Source organism: Pleurodeles waltl, chromosome 8 (assembly GCF_031143425.1).
Source record: "Pleurodeles waltl isolate 20211129_DDA chromosome 8, aPleWal1.hap1.20221129, whole genome shotgun sequence".
Classification (NCBI taxonomy): domain Eukaryota; kingdom Metazoa; phylum Chordata; class Amphibia; order Caudata; family Salamandridae; genus Pleurodeles; species Pleurodeles waltl.
The window spans coordinates 1,123,545,312-1,123,566,093 of NC_090447.1; the positions used below are offsets into that span (position 1 = coordinate 1,123,545,312).

At 44.9% G+C, this 20,782-nt stretch overlaps 1 protein-coding gene across 1 annotated transcript in view; it reads right to left on the reverse strand.

Annotated features, from left to right (window-relative positions):
- OLFM4 (olfactomedin 4) overlaps positions 1 to 20,782 on the reverse strand; it is a 91,164-nt gene that overhangs the window by 19,355 nt on the left and 51,027 nt on the right. Inside the window, exon 5 of the mRNA XM_069205317.1 lies at positions 10,878 to 11,031. Within this exon, the coding sequence (XP_069061418.1) occupies positions 10,878 to 11,031 (154 nt within the window). The remainder of the gene's footprint in view (positions 1 to 10,877; positions 11,032 to 20,782) is intronic.

Consider the following 20,782-nt stretch of genomic DNA (forward strand, 5'->3'; position numbering starts at 1 on the left):
TGCCGCCTTCAGAACCAGTGGAGACTCTCATCCACTACCTCTGTCCTTAGCAGGATGAAGCACTCTGGGCACCATGCCCCCTGCAGAACCAGTGGAGACTGTTATCCACTACCTCTGTCCTTAGCAGGATGAAGCACTCTGGGCACCATGCCCCCTCCAGAACCAGTTGAGAGATCCATCCACTACCTCTGTCCTTAGCAGGATGAAGCACTCTGGGCACATTGCCCCCTCCAGAACTAGTGGAGACTGTCATCCACTACCTCTGTCCTTAGCAGGATGAAGCAGTCTGGGCACCATGCCCCCTCCAGAACCAGTGGAGAGATCCATCCACTACCTCTGTCCTTAGCAGGATGAAGCACTCTGGGCACCATGCCCCCTCCAGAACCAGTGAAGACTGTCATCCACTACCTCTGCCCTTAGCAGGATGAAGCACTCTGGGCACCGTGCCCCCTCCAGAACCAGTGGAGACTGTCATCCACTACCTATGTCCTTAGCAGGATGAAGCACTCTGGGCACCATGCCCCCTCCAGAACCAGTGGAGAGATCCATCCACTACCTCTGTCCTTAGCAGGATGAAGCACTCTGGGCACATTGCCCCCTCCAGAACCAGTGGAGAGATCCATCCACTACCTCTGTCCTTAGCAGGATGAAGCACTCTGGGCCCCATGCCCCCTCCCCCCTCCAGAACCAGTGGAGACTGTCATCCACTACCTATGTCCTTAGCAGGATGAAGCACTCTGGGCACCATGCCCCCTCCAGAACCAGTGGAGAGATCCATCCACTACCTCTGTCCTTAGCAGGATGAAGCACTCTGGGCACCATGCCCCCTCCAGAACCAGTGGAGACTGTCATCCACTACCTCTGTCCTTAGCAGGATGAAGCACTCTCGGCACCATGCCCCCTCCAGAACCAGTGTAGAGATCTATCCACTACCTCTGTCCTTAGCAGGATGAAGCACTCTGGGCACCATGCCCCCTCCAGAACCAGTGGAGAGATCCATCCACTACCTCTGTCCTTAGCAGGATGAAGCACTCTGGCCCCCTCCAGAACCAGTGGAGACTGTTATCCACTTGAGAGACTGTGGCTTTGCACTCCCCAGGATTGAACAGTGGGCAACCCACCCACTGTAGAGACTTGAGAGACTGTGGCTTTGCACTCCCCAGGATTGAACAGTGGGCATGTGGTCCTTTCGTGGATTTGGTGTTGTGCACTCAACCAGCTGAGGTGCCCCCCCTTCCCTCCCCCTGAGGTGCCTGTTTTGTTGCTCTCTGATGCCCCTGCAGTGTTCTCTCCATCATGGTCGGGGATCTTGTGTGGGCCTCGCCCATACCGTGTGGGCCTAGTGTTCCACGGACTTAATTGGAGCACTACCTGGACTGCTATGCTTGGTATATATTTTGTACATGGTGTATACATATATTTTTGCCTACTTGCTTTTAATATATTACAATGGTTACACTCATTTTCTATTGTCTTTGCATTCTTCTGGGGGGCTTGGGGGTGTAACTGTGATGTATCATGCTGTATTAGTGTGTGTGTTGTAGTGGGTGGGGGTGTTGCGTGTGTGTGTCCCTGTTTTTTCCCTCCCCCCTCCCCTGTGTCGTAGGTGCAGTACTCACCGTGGTCTTCGCCGCCGGCATTCATGCTCCTGGTAGAGGAGCAGGAAGACAATTGCAGGGAGTATGTGGAGTTCCGGGTCCATGGTGTCCTCGTGGGGTGTGTAGAGGTAAGCGTTTTCCCTTCGAAGTCCTGTTTCCGCCGTGTTTTTATCTGCGGTGAATCCGCCCCGGAAAAGGTGGCGGATTGGCCTGTCGTGATACTGTGGGCAGTACATTGTCCTCCGCCTGTGTGTTGCCGGTGACCGCCGCGCTGTTTGTTTGTACCACCGTGGCGGTCGGAGTGTTAAAGTGGCTGTCTTTGTGGGCGGTTTCCGCCACGGTCGTAATGGCAAAATATTTACTGCCGGCCTGTTGGCGGTCTTACCGCCGCTTTAACACCGACCACCAGGGTTGTAATGACCACCTGAGTCTCAGCTTGCAGTGACATACGACTCATGCTTCACCTCACAGAAGAAACCCAATAAAGCCAAAACCAGTCTAAATAGGAATGCATTGCACAATTATTTAAACCATTGCAATTTCCGTTTACAGGCAGTAAAACTTAATAAAATCATCATGGGAAAGATCATTGTGCTCAGAAACAATTAACATACTTATAACTATGTTCATAACTATTGAAAAATGACCTGTTAATTGAGAGTTGCCATAGCTTAAACATTTGTTTGCTGCTTCCTGTACACTTTCTAACATTTCATCAAAGAAAGACCTGCCTTAAAGTTTCTGCCACAATATTGTAAATTCGCAAGAAATACAAATTATATTAAGTAATGTATGTTCCACAGCTGTGCAAATTCTGCATGTGGGATCTGTTTCACCTTTTAGGAGACCTATTGAAAGAGTTTTAAGGGCTGGAAAAAGAACATTACTCTAATAAATTTTTGGCACTTCAGTGTCCTTTTGCCTTGCATCATTTTTATATGTGCTTAGAACTATCGAACTATGACTCTTTTGTTCCAAACAAAGTTGTCTTTGGAAAGAGATCTAAGTTTTGGCTGTTTTATTGCTATTTTTTTGTGGTGGTGGTAAATCCATGCATATCAACTTCAATTACTTTTATAGAGTCCCCTCGGTATAAACCTCAATGGTTTGTGTTAAATAGATTATTTATTCCTTGCCACATAGAACTTTTTAGAGTTTCTTCTCGGACCATCCTGTGTTTTGAACAGTAAAATTTGTAAAAGGATTTAGGATGGCCTACAGTTTATAAAAAGTGAATTCGAAGCACACCAGATTGTGTGTGTGCTGTTGCGAGGTCTGGAAAGAAATTTATGCGAAAACGGCATTTCACAGTATCCGACCACTGAAAGTTTCCCGTGGTATGTTAACAAGCATGTTAGTGGAGACATTAGTTTGCTCCTGGGTGATTGAAAATTAAGATGGATCTAGCAGATTACTAATAATACACGAAAAGGAGGTGTCAAGAGCTGGAACTGTTATTTTTATTGCCTCTGCATGCAGTCTCAAATTGCCATGTTTGTTCATCCAAAGACCTAAATATTTGTTCCCAAAGGAAGGACTGTATTGAAAAGGAGGTCAGAAACACCAAGCAGTTTGTCTCGATCAAAGGTGATCCCTTTAGCCTTAGGACCTGATTTACAGTTTGGCAAATGCGTTACTCCATCACAAATGTCATGGATATCATGTTTGCTGTATTGCAAGTGCCATGGTGCAAATGCACGTGTAATAACATGGACAAAATCTCCATTATATTTGTGATGGTAATACATTTGCCAAACTCTAAATTAATCTCTTGGTCACCAACCTCTGGGAAAGCAGCTCTTCCTTGTAGGCTTCTGGGCACCTGGTCTCATTCCAGCCAGGTTTCCTGCAGGGTCTATACATCTTTAGTGTGCTAAGCTGTCTTGAAATCAGGAGACCTGATTTTTCTGTCCATTAAGCAGGTGAAATGGAGGCCAACCACTTTACTATTAGGGAGCAGTTCTAGTCCCTGGGTGCTAGCAGGATTCAGGTGTCCTTGATTCTTTGTATGAGTGCTTGTTCTACAAGCAGGAGTTGGAAGTCAGAATTGTTATCCAGAAGACTCTTTTATTTTGGATGGAGTCTTCACTGATAGAGTAATATGCTGAGGAGGTGGTGTAGAAGTGCAAGGTTTTTCCTGTACACTCCACTTTTTGGAGACATTCTACCATCCAATCCTGCTTATTTTATTGCAGTCCCTCACCTCATTTGGCAGGATTTCCATTTTGCCTTAAAATAAAAGTACCCAGAAGCCACAATTTCAAGTAGGCAAACCAAGCAGACTTCAGACAGGCCAGGCTTTATCTTCTAAACTCCCTAATAAGGTGGGCTATCTCTCAACTGACAGTGTCAGAACTGGTTTTGATCCTCCTGTGGCATGAGAACATGCTTTGTGGGAGGGTCGTATAAATAAATAGGAGAAGCCCTCCTTGGCATTTCTATGTAAATGATAGTGATAAAGCTGCTCTTTGCTCTGTTATGTATTCTTTTTCACACCCAGATAGCTAGTTTCTGATAAATGATCAGCGAGTAATGCCCATTAGGTTTTCCTGAGTTTAGAGCCGGCCATTGTCCTTGGGCCACGGTTGTCAACTGTCCCAGCCAATGATGTGTATTTCATCTCTGGCAGTGTGATGGGTGGCTTTCAAGCCAGTTCTTGCTCAGGCAGCCTAAAGCCTACACTTTTCGTTTTAGGTTATCAAAAATCCAATGGCACCATCAAATTCAATGTTGAAATATAAGTAGGAAATCATTTTGCAACATGTTGCTAGGCCTTTCTTTAGTAAAGAAAGAGAACTAGGAATTTTATCCAATCTAAGATTACTTATGAGCAGGTCTCCAAGACCAACACAGTGAAACAACAGTTGACTTTTATTTCACTATGAGGCCGCAATAACCACAAAATATTTCATATGTCCAATTTTTATATATTAGCTCATAGCTCTAAGGGCTTATGGACATTTAAAATAGGTCTTTTCTACATAGGAAAAGCATTTTCCCTGTCAGGTGCCACTGGATTGCACGTAAAGTTCAGATTAGCCAGAGCACAGTAATGCTCCTGCAGATATATATTTTTGGCACTTCTGTGGGTGGTGTAAATGTACATTGCAGCCCATATATGCCATTTACATTTCTAGGCCTTAAACATACTTTAGTTACCATTTGCAAACGACTGGAAGGAAAGCGCAGACTGTTAGCTATTGTTTAGAAGTATTAAACGGCACAGAGTCATAAATCCAGCAACCACAGAAGGCCAATGAAAGGTGAAAATCTGGTGAGATCATGCAAAAAAGGCAGATTTACTACATATATTTTATTTCAATATATGCCTTAGGACTCAAGTTGATGCTCAATGAATTGATGTTTTTGATACTCAATGAATACAAAATTGTTGCAGCTTTGCTTGTGTTAGTTTAAAAGGAATTGTGGCTTAATAGTTCAGTGTGGACTTTGTCTTTTGGTGTGAATTCAAGGCTAATTTGAGTTTTGTTTGACCCTGTGCCTAATGATTCAGACAAACTATAAAATGATGGCCTGGAATGCAACTCAGTATGATTAACACTGACTGAGATTAAGTCAAGGTGACTCCCTGATTTGGTTTTGGCTAGGAGTCCACTTGGCTCCACCAGCTTGTCCTCGTGCCCCTGATCCCGCTGACAGCCACCTGGACTGTAGTTCGAGGCCCTCCACCACCCGCAGGCACCTGCCTGCGCCTCATCCCTGGTGCCCAGTGGTAGGCATTTCCTGTTGTTGCATAAGTACTCCTTTGTGTTTTTTCAAGTGCTCGCTTTTATGTTTTTCATTTTAATCTTAAAGCTTATTTCTTAGTCTGACCAGTTGTGCTTGTTTTTGCATTGTTTGCATTGTTTTCTCTGCCCCTGTGCCCCCACCTGTATTTCGTTCTCTGTGTAAGTGTCTCTGCCCGTTTCTACCAGCTCTCGCCGGTCACACTCTTCCTGCCTCTGCGTCCCCTGCGGCCCCGCCCCCCTCGCACACCCATTGGCCCTTCCCTCCCACCTCCCAGCTGCTCCACCCTCCCACCTTCCCCTCTTAATGGCGGCCGCTGCGCGGACGTGCCGGCGCGCCAGAGGCAAGCCCATCTGCACCTGTCTGCGCCTGGACCGCGCCCAGCGCCAGTCCCCCTGGCTCTCGCCGCCCCGACCCCCGTAGGCAATACTACCCCTCCTCTACACTCCACGCCCTCAACCCAGGTCAACACCTTTCCTGCGCCCAAGCCAACCCCAAGCACACACACTGACCCTTCACATGTCATGCATGCCATTTCTCTTGCACCCCCACAAACACCAACCACACCAACACGTTCCACACCGACTCTAACACACCACACACTTACCATAACATGCCCGCAACAACACTAACACACCCCACACCAACACACACTCCACAACTACACTAACATGCTCTACAACAACACCAATGCACCCCACAACAACACCAACACACACCACGACAACACCAACTCACTCCACAACAACAACAGCCCCGCAGCCACCTTAACTGCATACTCCTAAACACTTGCTCCGTACACAAGCACGCCATCGAGCTCTGGGACCTGATCACAACACACTCCCCTGACATCGCCTTCCTTGCGGCAACCTGGATGAACCCATCAGCCGAACCCGACATAGCAATAGCCATCCAAGAAGGCTACAAAATCTCTCGTAGGGACAGTCTGAACAATCCAGGAGGAGGTATCGCCATCATACATAAAAGCACCATCAAGATCACCACCAACACCCACGACAGCCTAGATAGCGCAAAGCACCTACACTTCCTAATTCACGTAAACGCCAACACCACCCTTAGAGGAACCCTCATTTATAGACCACCAAGACCTCACCCCCTTCTGCTACGCCATCACTGACACCATCAGCCCTCACCTCCACAGACTACATCCTCCCTGGTGACATCAACTTCCACCTAGAAAACCCCCACGACCATAACTCCACCACCCTGCTAGACAACCTCACAAACCTAGGACTCAAACAACTGGTCGCCTCACCCACACACTCAGCAGGACACACGCTAGATGCAATCTTCACCGCCAGTAACCACATAATATTCACACACACCACCGAACTCCACTGGACCGACCACCACTGCATCCACTTCTCCTTCATGAAACCCCCCACCCACTACCAACAGCACACCACATCATACCGTAAGTGGGACAAGATCCCCACAGAACACCTGCTCACCAAACTCTCACAAACCCCCCCTTCGCCAACGACCCCAACGTTGCCGTCCACAACCTCACACAATGGATCACAATCTGCGCAGACTCTCTCACCCCTCTGAAAAGTAACAACACCACCCGCAACATCAAGACCGCACCTTGGTTCACCACTGAACTTCAAGCCTCCAAGCGTGAATGCCGCAAGACCAAGAAAGCTTGACAACAAGAACCCTCCATATCCAACTTCTCTACACTCAAAACCACCATACGCAAACTCCACCAACTAATTAGAGCCACCAAAAGAGCCTACTACAAAGAACGCATAGATAGTAACTCACATAACAGCAAGGAACTTTTTACAATCATCAAAGATCTCACTGAACCCAAACCCTGCAACACCTAGACATACACAACAGCTTCACACGACCTGCATCCACTATCACCCCCACCGACACGACCTACAACACAACACCCCCCACACTCCAACCAACTGCACACATGGGCCCCTACTAACGACTAAGAAACTGAAACAACCATGAACTCCATCCACTCGGGCTCCCCCACGGACCCCTGCCCCCATCACGTCTTCAACAGGGCCAGCCCAATCATCGCTCCCCATCTCCGCTCCATTATCAACAGCTCCTTCGACACCGCCACCTTCCCGGACTCTTGGAAAGCATGCAAAAGTAACTGCACTCCTCAAAAAACTCAAAGCAGACCCGGATGACATCACAAACTACCGCCCCATTTCTCTACTCCCTTTCCCCGCCAAGGTTGCTGAGAAGCTAGTGCACGCCCGCCTGTCTCACTTCCTTGAGGAAAACACGCACTCAACACCTCCCAGTCTGGATTTTGCAAGAACCACAGCACTGAGACCGCCCTCATCGCCTGCACTGTCGACATCAGAACCAGAGTTGACAAGGGCAAGACCGTCGCACTCATCCTCCTGGACCTTTTCACAGCCTTCAACACTGTCTGCCACCAAATCCTCCGAACACGCCTCTTCAACGCAGGAATCCGACACAAGGCCCTGGACTGGCTCACCTCCTTCCTCACCGAAAGAACCTAGAAAGTTTGCCTCCCCCTGTTCCAGTCCCCAGCAACCAAGATCATCTGCGAGGACCCCAGGGATCCTCCCTCAGCCCCACCCTCTTCCAAATGTACATGGCCCCACTAGCCAACATCCTCCGCCCACACGGAATCACCATCATATTCTACGCAGACGACACCCAGCTCGTCATCTCACTCACCAGGAACCCCACCACCGCCAAGACAAACCTCCACGCCGGAATCCTCGCCACTGCCAAATGGATGACAGCAAGCCACCTCAAAATCAACTCCAACAAAACTGAAATCATCATCTTCGGACCCACAGGACAGTATGGTACGACTCCTGGTGGCCCACCCCCCTAGGACCACCCCCAACACCCTCCACCCACGCACGCAATCTCAGCATCATCTTAGACTCCTCTCTCTCCATGACCCAGCAAATCAACTCTATAACTTCCTCATGTTTCAACACCCTCTGCATGCTGCATAAGACCTTCAAATGGATCCCCATAGAAACAAGGAAAACCATCACCCATGCACTCATCAGCAGCAGACTAGACTACAGAAACGCCCTGTACGCTGGCTTCACAGTCAAGCTCCAACAGAAACTCCAGCGGATCCAGAATGCAGCCACACGCCTCATCCTTAACCTCCCACGCCACAAACACATCTCCGCCCACCTCAGACTCCTTCACTGGCTACCCATCAGCAAAAGGATCTCCTTCAAAATCCTCATCCACGCCCACAAATCTCTCCACAACACTGGACCAGTCTACCTCAACGAAAGAGTGAACTTCCATGCACCTACTCGTCTCCTCCGTTTGGCTGACCTCTCCCTCGCCACAGTCCCTAGCATCCGTCGTACCACCTCTGAAGGCAGATCCTTCTCCTACCTTGCCTCCAAGACCTGGAACTCCCTCCCCACCAGCCTACGCAAGACCTAGGACCTCCTGACCTTCAGAAAAAACCTCAAAACATGTATTTTTGAATAGTAACTCTGCACCTCCACCACCCCCCCCCCACAGCGCCTTGAGACCGTACCAGGTGAGTAGCGCGCTTAATAAATTTGTTGATTGATTGATTGATTGAAGTGTTTCACCGATCACTTTTAGCTGTGTGTGTGCCCATAGTGAAATCTCTTTGCTGTTTTTTGCTTTTCTGTTTATATAGATTGAGAGATCAGTCACTGATCGAATCACAGCTATGGTCTCTTCCCCATAACCTGCCAGCTGCATTTGACACATATACACAGAAGAAAGCCTTTGTGTGTTGTGCTTCTTTAGGCTTTTATAACTTTTTGAAAATATGATGTGCTATGTGTATATGTATTTTTGTGCTAGTGTGTATTTCTGATGCAAAAAGAACATTGCAAAAAGAACAGTTGATGGACGGAATGCAGAACAAATCAAACATTCACCCCAGAAACACATGTGTGTGTATTTCTGAGGCATTATTCTCACCTTATCAGACCACCACTCACAAACACTACAGCTGAACTAGAAGAAACACTAAACCATTCTTCATAAAATAGGTATTTGCCATGTGCAAACCTGACACCCAATATAATGATGCACTCATTATGTTGACCTCATATGACAAAGGTGCTGCAATAAGAAGTTGTGTAAACATACATAGGTTGCAACAAATAGTCTGAGAATCAATAACAATGTGTTGCATGTAACTCCACTTAAACTGCCTCTTAATCAAAAACCCATCTCAATCTGAGCTGGGCCATGCTATGAAAAGAATCTACACTGTGACTATTCAATTCTTATGCCCAACAGTAAGCATAATGTGCACTACTGCCTGTGAGGAACCCTAAGTCCATATTTCATTTCCACAAACCAGGCTAATAATAGTGAATGTGCAAAGCATTGTAGAGTGTTAATCTCAGTTCCTGGTGCTTAGAAATCCTGCTATATCCCTGTGAATATTGTTTTTTTAACATTGGTGTATGATTATTTGACAAGCAGTCTCACTTGTGTATATGGGATGTGTGAAGTGTATGGGTTAAGCACTGGCTTCAATATATTGGGGAAACTGATCTGGCATTGCTTGTTCAGAGCAGAACAGAACTGGCAGTTTCAGCTGGACTGCTGCTATTGCCATGAGACCAAGGCTGATTTGCTTATGGCTGGTCTCTGTAAGAGAAATGAGGGATTGAAATAGGACACAAGCAATTGCTACTAAAATTGTGCTACTGAATGAGACTTTTGCAAGTATTCCACCCATCACTTTTATGCTTTTCCATTAATGAACAAGGCCCACTAATTTTCTCGAGACTGGATTTTGGATAGGCACTTCTTTTACATGTATCTCATTTAGGTGTGGGTATGGTTTGCATTTGGAATTGCTATGCTTTATTGGCCCGGGCACAGCATCGTCCTAAGAATAACATGGCTCTAAACCCCTGCTTTACTTTCTGTGGTTTCCAATCTTCCACCTTTGTCTAACCCCTCACCAGAAAATTGGTGGTTGTTGAGAGGCTAATATTAGTGATGTCATTGTAAGGGTGTATGAAAGAGAACTTTCGGCTGAGTGTTGCATTTTTTATATGGAAGTCCCTGCTCTTTTATATTTTTCTGTTCTACTGCCTGCAACATCCAATCATATGAAACCTTGTTTATTTAGATGCAGGTAATAATTATAAAGCATTGACAAGTTAATTCCTTTTCATTCCCTCAATAACAGATGCCTGTCTTAAGCCCCCACGTTTATGATATTAGAGTGTCTGTGGGCCTTTCATTGAAAATCAGTGTGCCTCCAATTTGATAATGTTTTGGCACGTTTACATAAATAGGTAAATGTGTTGTATTATATAAATAATAAATGAAGGCATGGGGATGCTGCTCGGCGAAGCAACGTCTGTAACGAGGAAGACGTGGCGGACGTTTTTTCCATCGCTGCCAGCCCCCTCACGTAATTTCTGTCCTTCCTCCTTCCTCTGCGAGCCCCCTCAGGTAATTTCTCTCCTTCCTCCTTCCTTCTCTCGCCCTCCTTTCCTGCTGTGCTAAACAATTAAACAGACTTACCCGCTGGGACATGCACGTGAGCTGTCCCTTCATTTCTGTTTTCTTCACACTCCTTCAGTCGCTTCCTCAGAGCCACAATTTCTCGGCGGATTGCAAGGAGGTTGTTTTTATCAAGACTTTCGAGCTTTTGTACTGTGGCGCTCATGTTGGTGATCTGCCGAAAAACACAACAACAATTACTGATCATAACAGATTGCTGCTTTCTCGTTTTGTTCTATAGTTTATTTGCAAAACACAAGAAATACTGTCTGATTTTCTGTCGACTTTGGAAATGCGATGCTTGTACTGCTTTGAGTCCAAGGTAGGTGAGAGAGAAGCAGATGAACGCATTGAAAAAGGGACTGATTTTAGCCTAAATTTAATTGTGCTCTCTTTGCATCAATTCTGAAACACAATCCCTGTGCAAAGTGCTGTGCTGGGATTTACTATCCAAATGAAATTAGAGTATGTGCTGGATAGTTTCTCCAAATAACACTAAGGGGCAGATTTACAAGGCCCTGTCACCACCGAAGCATCACTTTTTGTGTCGCCCTGGTGGCGCAATGCCCTGTGCCACATTCTGCAGCACACATCGAAAGAGCAAATCGCCTTTTAATATTGTTTTTGTGCAGGAAAGTGTCCCTTCCTGCATAAAAACAATCTCCCTCTCAATGCAGCCATCCTTGCACCATGGCGCAAGGGTGTCTGTGTTGGCGCTCAGCAGCAAATTTAGCACCGATGCAGGAGGAAACACAGGGGGGGTGTCATATTCTATTAAATACAGCACATCCCTGCATTTTGAAAATGATGGAGTGCGGCGCTGCCAAATTTTATGCAGCACAGCGCTCTGTCATTTTCTACTAAATCTGGGTCTAAGGGCCTCATTCAGAAGATCTGGTGCATCCTGAGTTAATGCACCAGTTTTATTGCACTGCCCTGCACCCTCGTAACAATGCCATGGGAGCCCTGTATTTATACTACACTTCTCCATGGCGCGCAGTGTTCCCAGCTGCATCAGAAATTCTGTAGCATTGATGGATTACCATCAAAATGCAAGTCCAGCAATGCTAGGGGGGCCCCATTGAAAACACCACAGTGTCACTTTAATGCCTGCCCTAAATAGGGGTTAAACAAATGACGCTGTAACAGCACAGAATAATGCAGTGATTTTATTGCGCCAGTTCTGCGGGCCTTTTTGCGGGGAAACTCCTTCCTTGCCTACATTATACCTGGCGCTGGTATAAATGGCGCAAGGCTTTACAAACTGATGAAATGGTCCCATTGACCCAGTCTGTAAATGCAGCGCTGTGTGGAAGACTGTTTGCGCCTCCATAGCGCCAAAAATAATGATGCTACGGTGGTGCAAGGGGCTTGGAAATTAGCCTCTAAGTTTGCTATGTATTGCCTTTCGTTATTACTTTGCCTCAAGGAGGCATTCCATTGGTGGTACATGGGCATTCATATGCAACCACCCAGGGGGTTTGATGCAAATACCTATCAACAATCATTTGTGGACAAGAACTTGTCCCAACATTTTATGGCTCGCCGAGGCAGTGTAACGAGGAGGAATACTTTCATTTCTCCTCGTTGTTCCTACTTTGTATACCTGCTGCATTGTACAGCACAAATGCAAAGCAGGAAAAGTGTTAAAGGATAGTTTTTAGACTGGACCTTTCAGGACAATAACTATTCCTTACAGAATGCACAAACCCTTGCATTATAGTGGAAGGTTCTGTGCATTGTCGCATGTCAGCCTAAAGTGCGCCAGCACAGGAAGATGGAGAAGCAGCGCCATATGTCAATAGATATAAGGCTGTTCTCTCCCAGTCACGCAACACAGTGCCTTAGTCTTAGTTGCTGTGCTGTGCTGCGTGAATTTTTCAGTAATTTGAGCCTTACTTTTCTGTAGACAGGTGACTGCGTCACAGCTTTATTTACGAGTGCATTATATTATAATGTATCTGTAATGAGGCAGATGGGATATCCCTTACATTTGTGATGGCGTACCTGTTCCCATAGTCTGTCGTACCATAATATTGTATTGGTCGTGCTGAATTGACATGGAGTGTGAAGAATGTAGTGTTAAGGCATTTTAGAAGTTATCTAGGCCCTTGAGTAAAATCAGGTGCAAACAGTTTTTGCAACCCCTTTCAAATCTATCAGAAAATGAACACAATTATAGCTTATTTCTTAGTATGTATGGACTAGTACAAACAGTTCCTATCGTTTATGATGGGCCATGCATGCCATGGTGCTCCAGAAATAACATACAAATAGTATTTGCGCCTGTGATTCCCCACAATGTTAATAGCTAATAACAGTGTCATTAACACCTGCATCACACCACTAAGGGTGCAGTAGAAATGTTAAGTGATAAAGAGCTTTGTTGGAATATGTGATGTTGCATACCTTTTTTTTACCCTGCTCACCGGCGTATGGTGCAATCGGTGTATTTATTCATAGTGAATCAATCTATGCCTATCATTCATAGACACATGTTTATTTGCTGGCAGCAGTATTCACATTTCTCGGTCAAAATGTAATTCCCCATGTCCTTCATCCAGCGCTCTCTGCCCCTGTTATCTTCAGATTTCATGTCCCTCACCTCCATATTATACATCAGCGTGACAAGCTTTCCAGAGGCTGATCCTACCGCTACCAGAATCAGAAGGTTCCATTCTTCTGGCTCTTGTAGAAAGGTTGAAAATGCATGGCAGATTGATTTTCTTCATCTATGTTAATGAAAGACTTCAAGGGGAGAGGGTCTTCCCTTGCTCAGATAGTTGGTTCTGGGATCAGTTGTTTATCTTTACACAGATCTCCTAACCTGTAAAGTTGTCTTGATTGTAGGTTATTAACCATATGTCCTTCACATGATCGCCACTCTAGGGTTGCAAATGAGTATATATCGTGAGTACAGCATCAACAGCTTACACCTCTGCACAAGTCTGGCCGTCTACTCAGAAAGTACAGTACTCGGTGTAGATTTTGCCTCGAGGTTGAGTAGTAGGTTTCAATAAAGTTTCAAGTGGGCATGGGTCCGCCAGGTACACTTCCAACCTCCTGTGTGGTGCGTGTCTCATGTTGTGAAACCATTGTGTTGGAATTTTTGCCTGGGCTACGGGAATGTATGCTTCTAAGTTGGGCAAAGCAGATCCACGCTGTTCATTAGGATTTCACATTGTTTTCAGAGTAATACATGGCTGTTTCCCGGCCTTAGTCAAGTTTTGTAAGTTGTGTGCTAGGCTGCATAAATAAGCTACACTCCAGTGGCACTGGTATATTCATTAATAAATATAACTCCGGTAACATCACTATCTTCCTCAATGCTATTCTGTCAGCCAATATCAGACAAATGTGAATCCCCTTGTCGATGTTGGTTGCTATCCTACTCATAGTTGTCCCGTAGTTTATACGAATGATCACTTATGTATCACCATGGAAATGTATATCCCTATATCTTACAGGGTCTGTTTGCTATTGTAGTGAGTAGTCCATTTTAGACTGTGTTGTGATGTTGGCCATTCAACCGAAATGTATGCCTTTATGGCCCATAAATATACTATTGTTGCCCTAAAATTCAGTCTTGTCTGCTGGACAACAGAGGACAAGGTTCTCAGATTATCTTCAGTTGATTGTCCTGGTATAAATCTGGATGGATCCGGCAGAACAACGGGGAGTTCACCTTCCTGAATTGCTTCACAGCACATTCTCAATTTGTGAGTTGCAAACTGCTCTACATAGTTTTTGTAAAATTCCCACGGTAGTCCATCACCGCCTAGTGCTTTCGCATTTTTCAGATCTCAATATCGTTTTTAATTTCTTCCACAGTGAGGGGTGCAGAAAGAGCTTCCCTTTCATTATTTTGCTAGCTAAAGTAGTTTTCTCAAGATAACCATTAATTTCCTATGTACACTTCCCCTAATGAGAGTCATAGAGGTTTTGTTAGTACTGAGTAAACGTATAGATTACTTGCATTTGTGTCTGCACAATATGGTCTGACACCCAGTTCAGTTTGATAAACCATACCAAAGTTCTTCCTGGCCACTACATAATTTAAACTTCACCCAGGCCTCAAACCAATATTTCAGGTGCTGTTTAGAGAACATGAAAAGGTATTCCGTGAGGTGTATTATTTGGGGTGTTATCCCACCATGGGTTTTGATGGTCATCAGGGTACAGTCAAAGAATACATGCGGATGGGCAGGGACAAAAGCTGAGAGGGATGAATGGTGAAATGACAGAAAAATAGAGAGTTAAGATCCTTGAGAAAATCGTGCAGACAAAAACTGAAAGCCTAATAATCAATTTTGAGAATAATGTAATTTGTGCAGACAAGACCTGGATAGTAGGAGACTTCCACAGTGTGCTATGTTTTGACCTAGACCGTTCATTGCCCTCACTGCCTTATATGCCTACCACATCTAATGCTCAGGAGCTAACAGATTGGCTTCGGCATTTACAGCTAATGGATATCTAGTGCCTACATAACGCCAATGCGAAAATATACTCCTTCTTCTCTGCTCCACACAACCTACATGATAGGCTTGTTGGGACTCCTGACTTACTCACTTTCAACACATATTGCTTACTAAGGCCGCACCCACTCCGATCCTAACCCACAACACCTACGACTCGGTCAGGATGATATCCCTCCTGATTTCCCCCCGTGCATTGCAGTCTGCAACATTAGAAGACCCTCCTCATTCCGGTTATTGGTAGATGCTGCTATCACAGACCATTTTGAGATTAACACGAATACAGCGACATCCAGAATAACTGAGTGGAATGCAGTTAAGATAGGCCATCAGGGGACACTTTTTGGGCATCCAGTGGAACATATGCCAACAGCTCAATAGGGACATCTAGCAACTCAAACTAAATACTATACCAAGACGCCTGAGCAGTGTATAACCCTGCAGGTTATTCCCTTCTTTCAATGGCACAATGTGAATACACTGAGCTATTGAAACGGCTGTGTTGCCTCAACTATGCCGCTCACTCTGCCAGAACATACACAATGCCAATAGGTCTGAGTCGTTACTGGAGTGGCTTATATGCCAAGATCAGCTGAGGCACCCTCTACTGGCACTGTGAGCTGAAACATGTGCCCTACTCCATACTCAGTATGAAATACATGAGGAGCCTGCATGCCACTTCACAGCCTTATACCAGTTGGTGTCTACCATAACCATGGAAGACATTGCTCCCTTCTTTGCCACTGTGAACCTGCACCTTGTCACTCCAGAACAGAGTGCGGAACTAGATGATCCTATTACACTCTTTGAGATCCAGGAGGCCATACGTGCCCTAAAAACATGTAAAATGTCTGAACCATACGGCCCACCATCTGAATTTTATAAAACATATGCACCGCTCTTAGCCCTCCATCTGCAAAAATTATATGATGAGGTTTTAGCAGCCTCATGTCTCCCTGACACTCTCTGGGAAGCACTACTTATTTCCCTTCCTAAACCAGACCCCATCACATTGGACTCATACAGGCCATTGGCATTACTCAATACAGATTATAACGTACTAGCCAAGATACTAGCCTACTGGCTGGCACCCTTTGGTGCTGACACTGGTGCAACCGTCCTGGAATGCAGAAAATCCCTCAATTTACGGAGAAGCTTCAGAGTCCTGGAATATGCTCGTCGATGGTGGCCCCAGGCAGGATGCCTGGTACTAGATCTTGAAAAAGCCTTTGATTCACTGGAACGGGCCTTTCCATTTGACACATTGCCACGCTATGGCCTGGGGAGCTGTTTTGTCAAATTGATGAAACTTTTATATACCCTACCATTCGCCAGGGTTAGAACAGGCATTCATCAGACCCAATTCAGATAAATGGAAGCACCCACCAGAGCTGCCTGCTCTCCCTTTTGCTCTTTTCCCTGCATTAGAACTGCTTGCACTTGCCCTGCACCATCAGGGGAAGGATGGAGGATACATTTGGGGGATGGGCTCCACTAAATTTTGCTAAAGCCTGATGACTTACTCTTGCACCTCGGAGATGTAAGCATGATCCCTACAGCAGTTGCCCTAACACTTAACCTCTCAGGCCTGTAAGGTAAATTGGACCAAAACCTATCTTTTCCTTTCACGCCAACAACACAGGACCCTGCCTTCAGCCTCAGTGGAGTTAGGATAGCATGGCAACCAAACATGTATTTAGGCCTTCAAAGAGATCACTCACCTATAGATCTGTTTGACTGCAGTCTCTTTTGTGCAGGTACACCACACTGGCAAATTTCTGGAAAACATGACTGCTATCTGTGGCTGGCCATGTGGCCCTCCTCAAAATGGTCATGCTACCATGCCTCCTGTATTACTTCACTAACCTTGCCCTTTACATTCCATGGTCCTTCTCCCCATCCCTTGAATCACTGATGAGGGACATCTGGCATAATTCCTGATGCAGGGTTGAGCTTTCAGAACTTTATCTATCTACAGAGAGGGGCAGCCTATCAATCCCAAACTTCACTCGTGCCATTTGATTCCCTGATGAGGAACAAGGAGCATCACTCTGGCCACTTCCTTCTCTATAATTTGTTACTCTGTGCACTAAGGAGTAGGTAGGGTGATTTCTCACAGGAACCACTGACACACCTGACACTACAATTCTTACATGTGATGGTGCAGGTGAACACTTAGGCCATATTTATACTTTTTTAGCTCCACATTTGCGTTGTTTTTTTCACGCAAAAGCAGCACAAACTTACAAAATACAATTGTATTTTATAAGTTTGCGCTGCTTTTGCGTAAAAAAATGACGCAAATGCGGCGCTAAAAAGTATAAATATGGGCCTTAATCTGCTGGTTCACAGACTCACTACGCACACATGCGCTGTGGACATGATGCGTCCCTGTACTCACAAGGAATGGTCCACCATGATGGAGAGCCCTGTCTGTGTCCTGCGGAATGCTTGTTTCATACTCATCCAATTTTACACTCTCCACAGAGCCCATCTTGCGCCTGATAAGATTAATTGCTACTTTCATTGGGTAGATTCCGCCTGCCCCCACTGCAACCTAGTAGATGCAGACTTCCTACAAATGCTGTAGGCCTGCCCTTTACTGCATCAGTACTGGCAGGCGGTTACCAAGCACCTATCCACAGCATGCGGCGCCCATGCACAAATGGGAGTTATGTTTCCTGGGCTTATAGCAGAGAGACAAAAAACACACAGCTACCTCCCACTTCATTGACCTGGGGCATGTTATTGGCCAAGTGCCCAATTACCAGGAAATAGAAATCACCAGTGTCAAGGACACTTATGGCCTGGTTACAAACCACTACTATATGGGCACAAGCGGAAACCCTAGTACTGCACAAATATCTCATTGCCATCAACTGGGACACCATACTGATTGATTTTAAATCTGCCTTGGAACCCACCTGAACCCAACGTGATGGGGCAGATGCACAAGAAGCGCCTTCCATTTCTCCACATCTGTGTGATGCAGGTCCACCCTCCCCCCAGCTCATCAACTGTCCCCTTGAACGAATCATCAATTCCCCTTAACCTGTTGCCATGCACTACCACATCTAATTGGATTGAGGGATAGCTGGTATGGGCCACATAAGTTAAAGGTAAAATTGTTGCATTCCTTATTCTTTTCTTATAGTTGAATACTATTGAATCCTCCAATATCATGTACAATAACCCCAGATATTTGCTTAGCTATTTTGATTCGATTGTTCGACCTTGATGTACTCATCCCGATAGAACTGTCAGAAGCAATTTTTGTGAAAACATCTTATGTAATGTCATCCTTGTACGTTGCAAGGCTTTGCAAATGATGTTACAGTTACCAACAGAAGGAAAAAAAATAACCATAAACAGATTCAAACAAGAAAATGAAATGTGTAATTTTCCAATTTCACATTTTACGCAAAGGAATATTATGCAATATTCTACTTCCCTCTTGTTTGCATCTGGATGCTGCTGGGGTTAGTTTTTTAAACACAATTTGGCTTTCCATGAAAATCTGTTGGTGTTTGTGCTGTTCCTGTGTAATTTTTCCTCCTTTGCATGGATTACAGGGAGCTGGCGCTCCATAAATAAAAACAATTTTGGTGATTTTTTTTTTATATATGCTGTTTTGCAGAATATCTGCATCTTTATCTTGTTTCTCATGGAACTGCAAGCAGAGAGGCTTATTCTGATACTGTGGTATAGACCATACAATTAAAATGTTCTCTGGATAAAATAACACAATTAAATTAAGGGTACAAAAAACAGTAGCTGAAGCTGAGGATCTCAGGACCCAAGCATCCTCATGTTGCATAACTTAGCACCGAACAGCATGAGAGGCTTCTGGAAATGTTAGATGATATTTAGTAAAAACACACATAATTTCCCATTACACATAATAATTTATCAGCTGAGTTCCTGAGGACAGGGTTGGTGTCTTCATTGCACTGTCTAGTTTTTTTTATCTCTTTCAGATTATGATCCAACTCACCAAGTATCAAGATGTTCTGTGGGACCACTTTCTTACAAAAGCACAAGGTCTTGGAGAAACGGTCTTACTGCGAAAATAACACTCATCAAAACATATTCTTGTATGTCACACTTAAAGAACTAACTCTGCAAGTCTTGCTTATTCCATCTATTTGAACAATTATCTTAAGAAAATATTTAAGCGAGATCACGCACACGAGGGCAAGGAGCACTTTTTAACCCCTTCGCTGCCAGGCCTTTTCCCCTCAGGTGCCAAGCCTTTTTTTTTGGCTATTTGTGGCAGTTTGCGCTTAGGCCTCATAACGTTTAGTCCACATAAGCTACCCACACCAAATTTGCATCTTTGTTTTCCAACATTCTAGGGATTCTAGCGGTACCCAGAGTTTGTGGGTTCCCCTGGAGAAAACCAAGAAATTAGCCAAAATACAGCTAAAATTTCATTAAAAAAAAAAAAATGGAGAAGAAGGGCTGCAGACGAAAGCTTGTGTTTTTTTCCCTGAAAATGACATCAACAAAGGGTTTGTGGTGCGAAAATCACCATCTTCCCAGCTTTCAGGAACAGGCAGACTTGAATCAGAAAACCACATTTTGCAACACAATTTTGGCATTTTACTGGGACATACCTCATTTTTAATATTTTTTGTGCTTTCAGCCGCCTTCCAGTTAGTGTTAGAAATGGGTGTCAAACCAATACTGGATCCCAAACAGCTAAACATTTCTGAAAAGTAGACAAAATCCTAAATACAGCAAGGGGTCATTTGTGTAGATCCTTCAAGGTTTTACTACAGAAATTAACAGCTAAAATAAAAACAAAACTGACATTGAGGTGAAAAAGAGCCACTTCTGTCCATCTTTTCTTCTATAACTTTTTCCAGCTAAGGCACATTTTTAAAAGCAATATACTATTACGTCTGCTGGACTCTTCTGGTTGCGGGCATATATAGGGCTTGTAGGCTCATCAAGAACCCTAGGTACCCAGAGCCAGTAAATGAGCATCCCCTTGCAGTGGGTTTTCATTGTATACCGGGTATAAAGCAATTCATTTTCTGAAATATAAAGAGTGAAAAATAGGTAGCAAGGAAACCTTTGCATTTCTAAAATGGGCACAAGATAAGGTGTAGAGAAGCCATGGTTATTTCCACATCTCTTAATTCTGGGGTCCCCATACTAGCATGTGAATTACAGGGCATTTCTCAAATAGACGTCTTTTTTACACATTTTCTTACATTTGGAAGGAAAAAATGTAGAGAAAGACAAGGGGCAATAACACTTGTTCTTCTATTCTGTATTCCCCCAAGTCCCCTGATAAAAATGGTACCTCACTTGTGTGGGTAGGCCTAGTGCCCGCAACAGGAAACGCAACATGGACACATCACATTTTTACATTGAAATCTGGTGTGTTTTTTGGAAAGTGCCTAGGTGTGGATTTTGTCCTCTAGCTCAGCTGGCACCTAG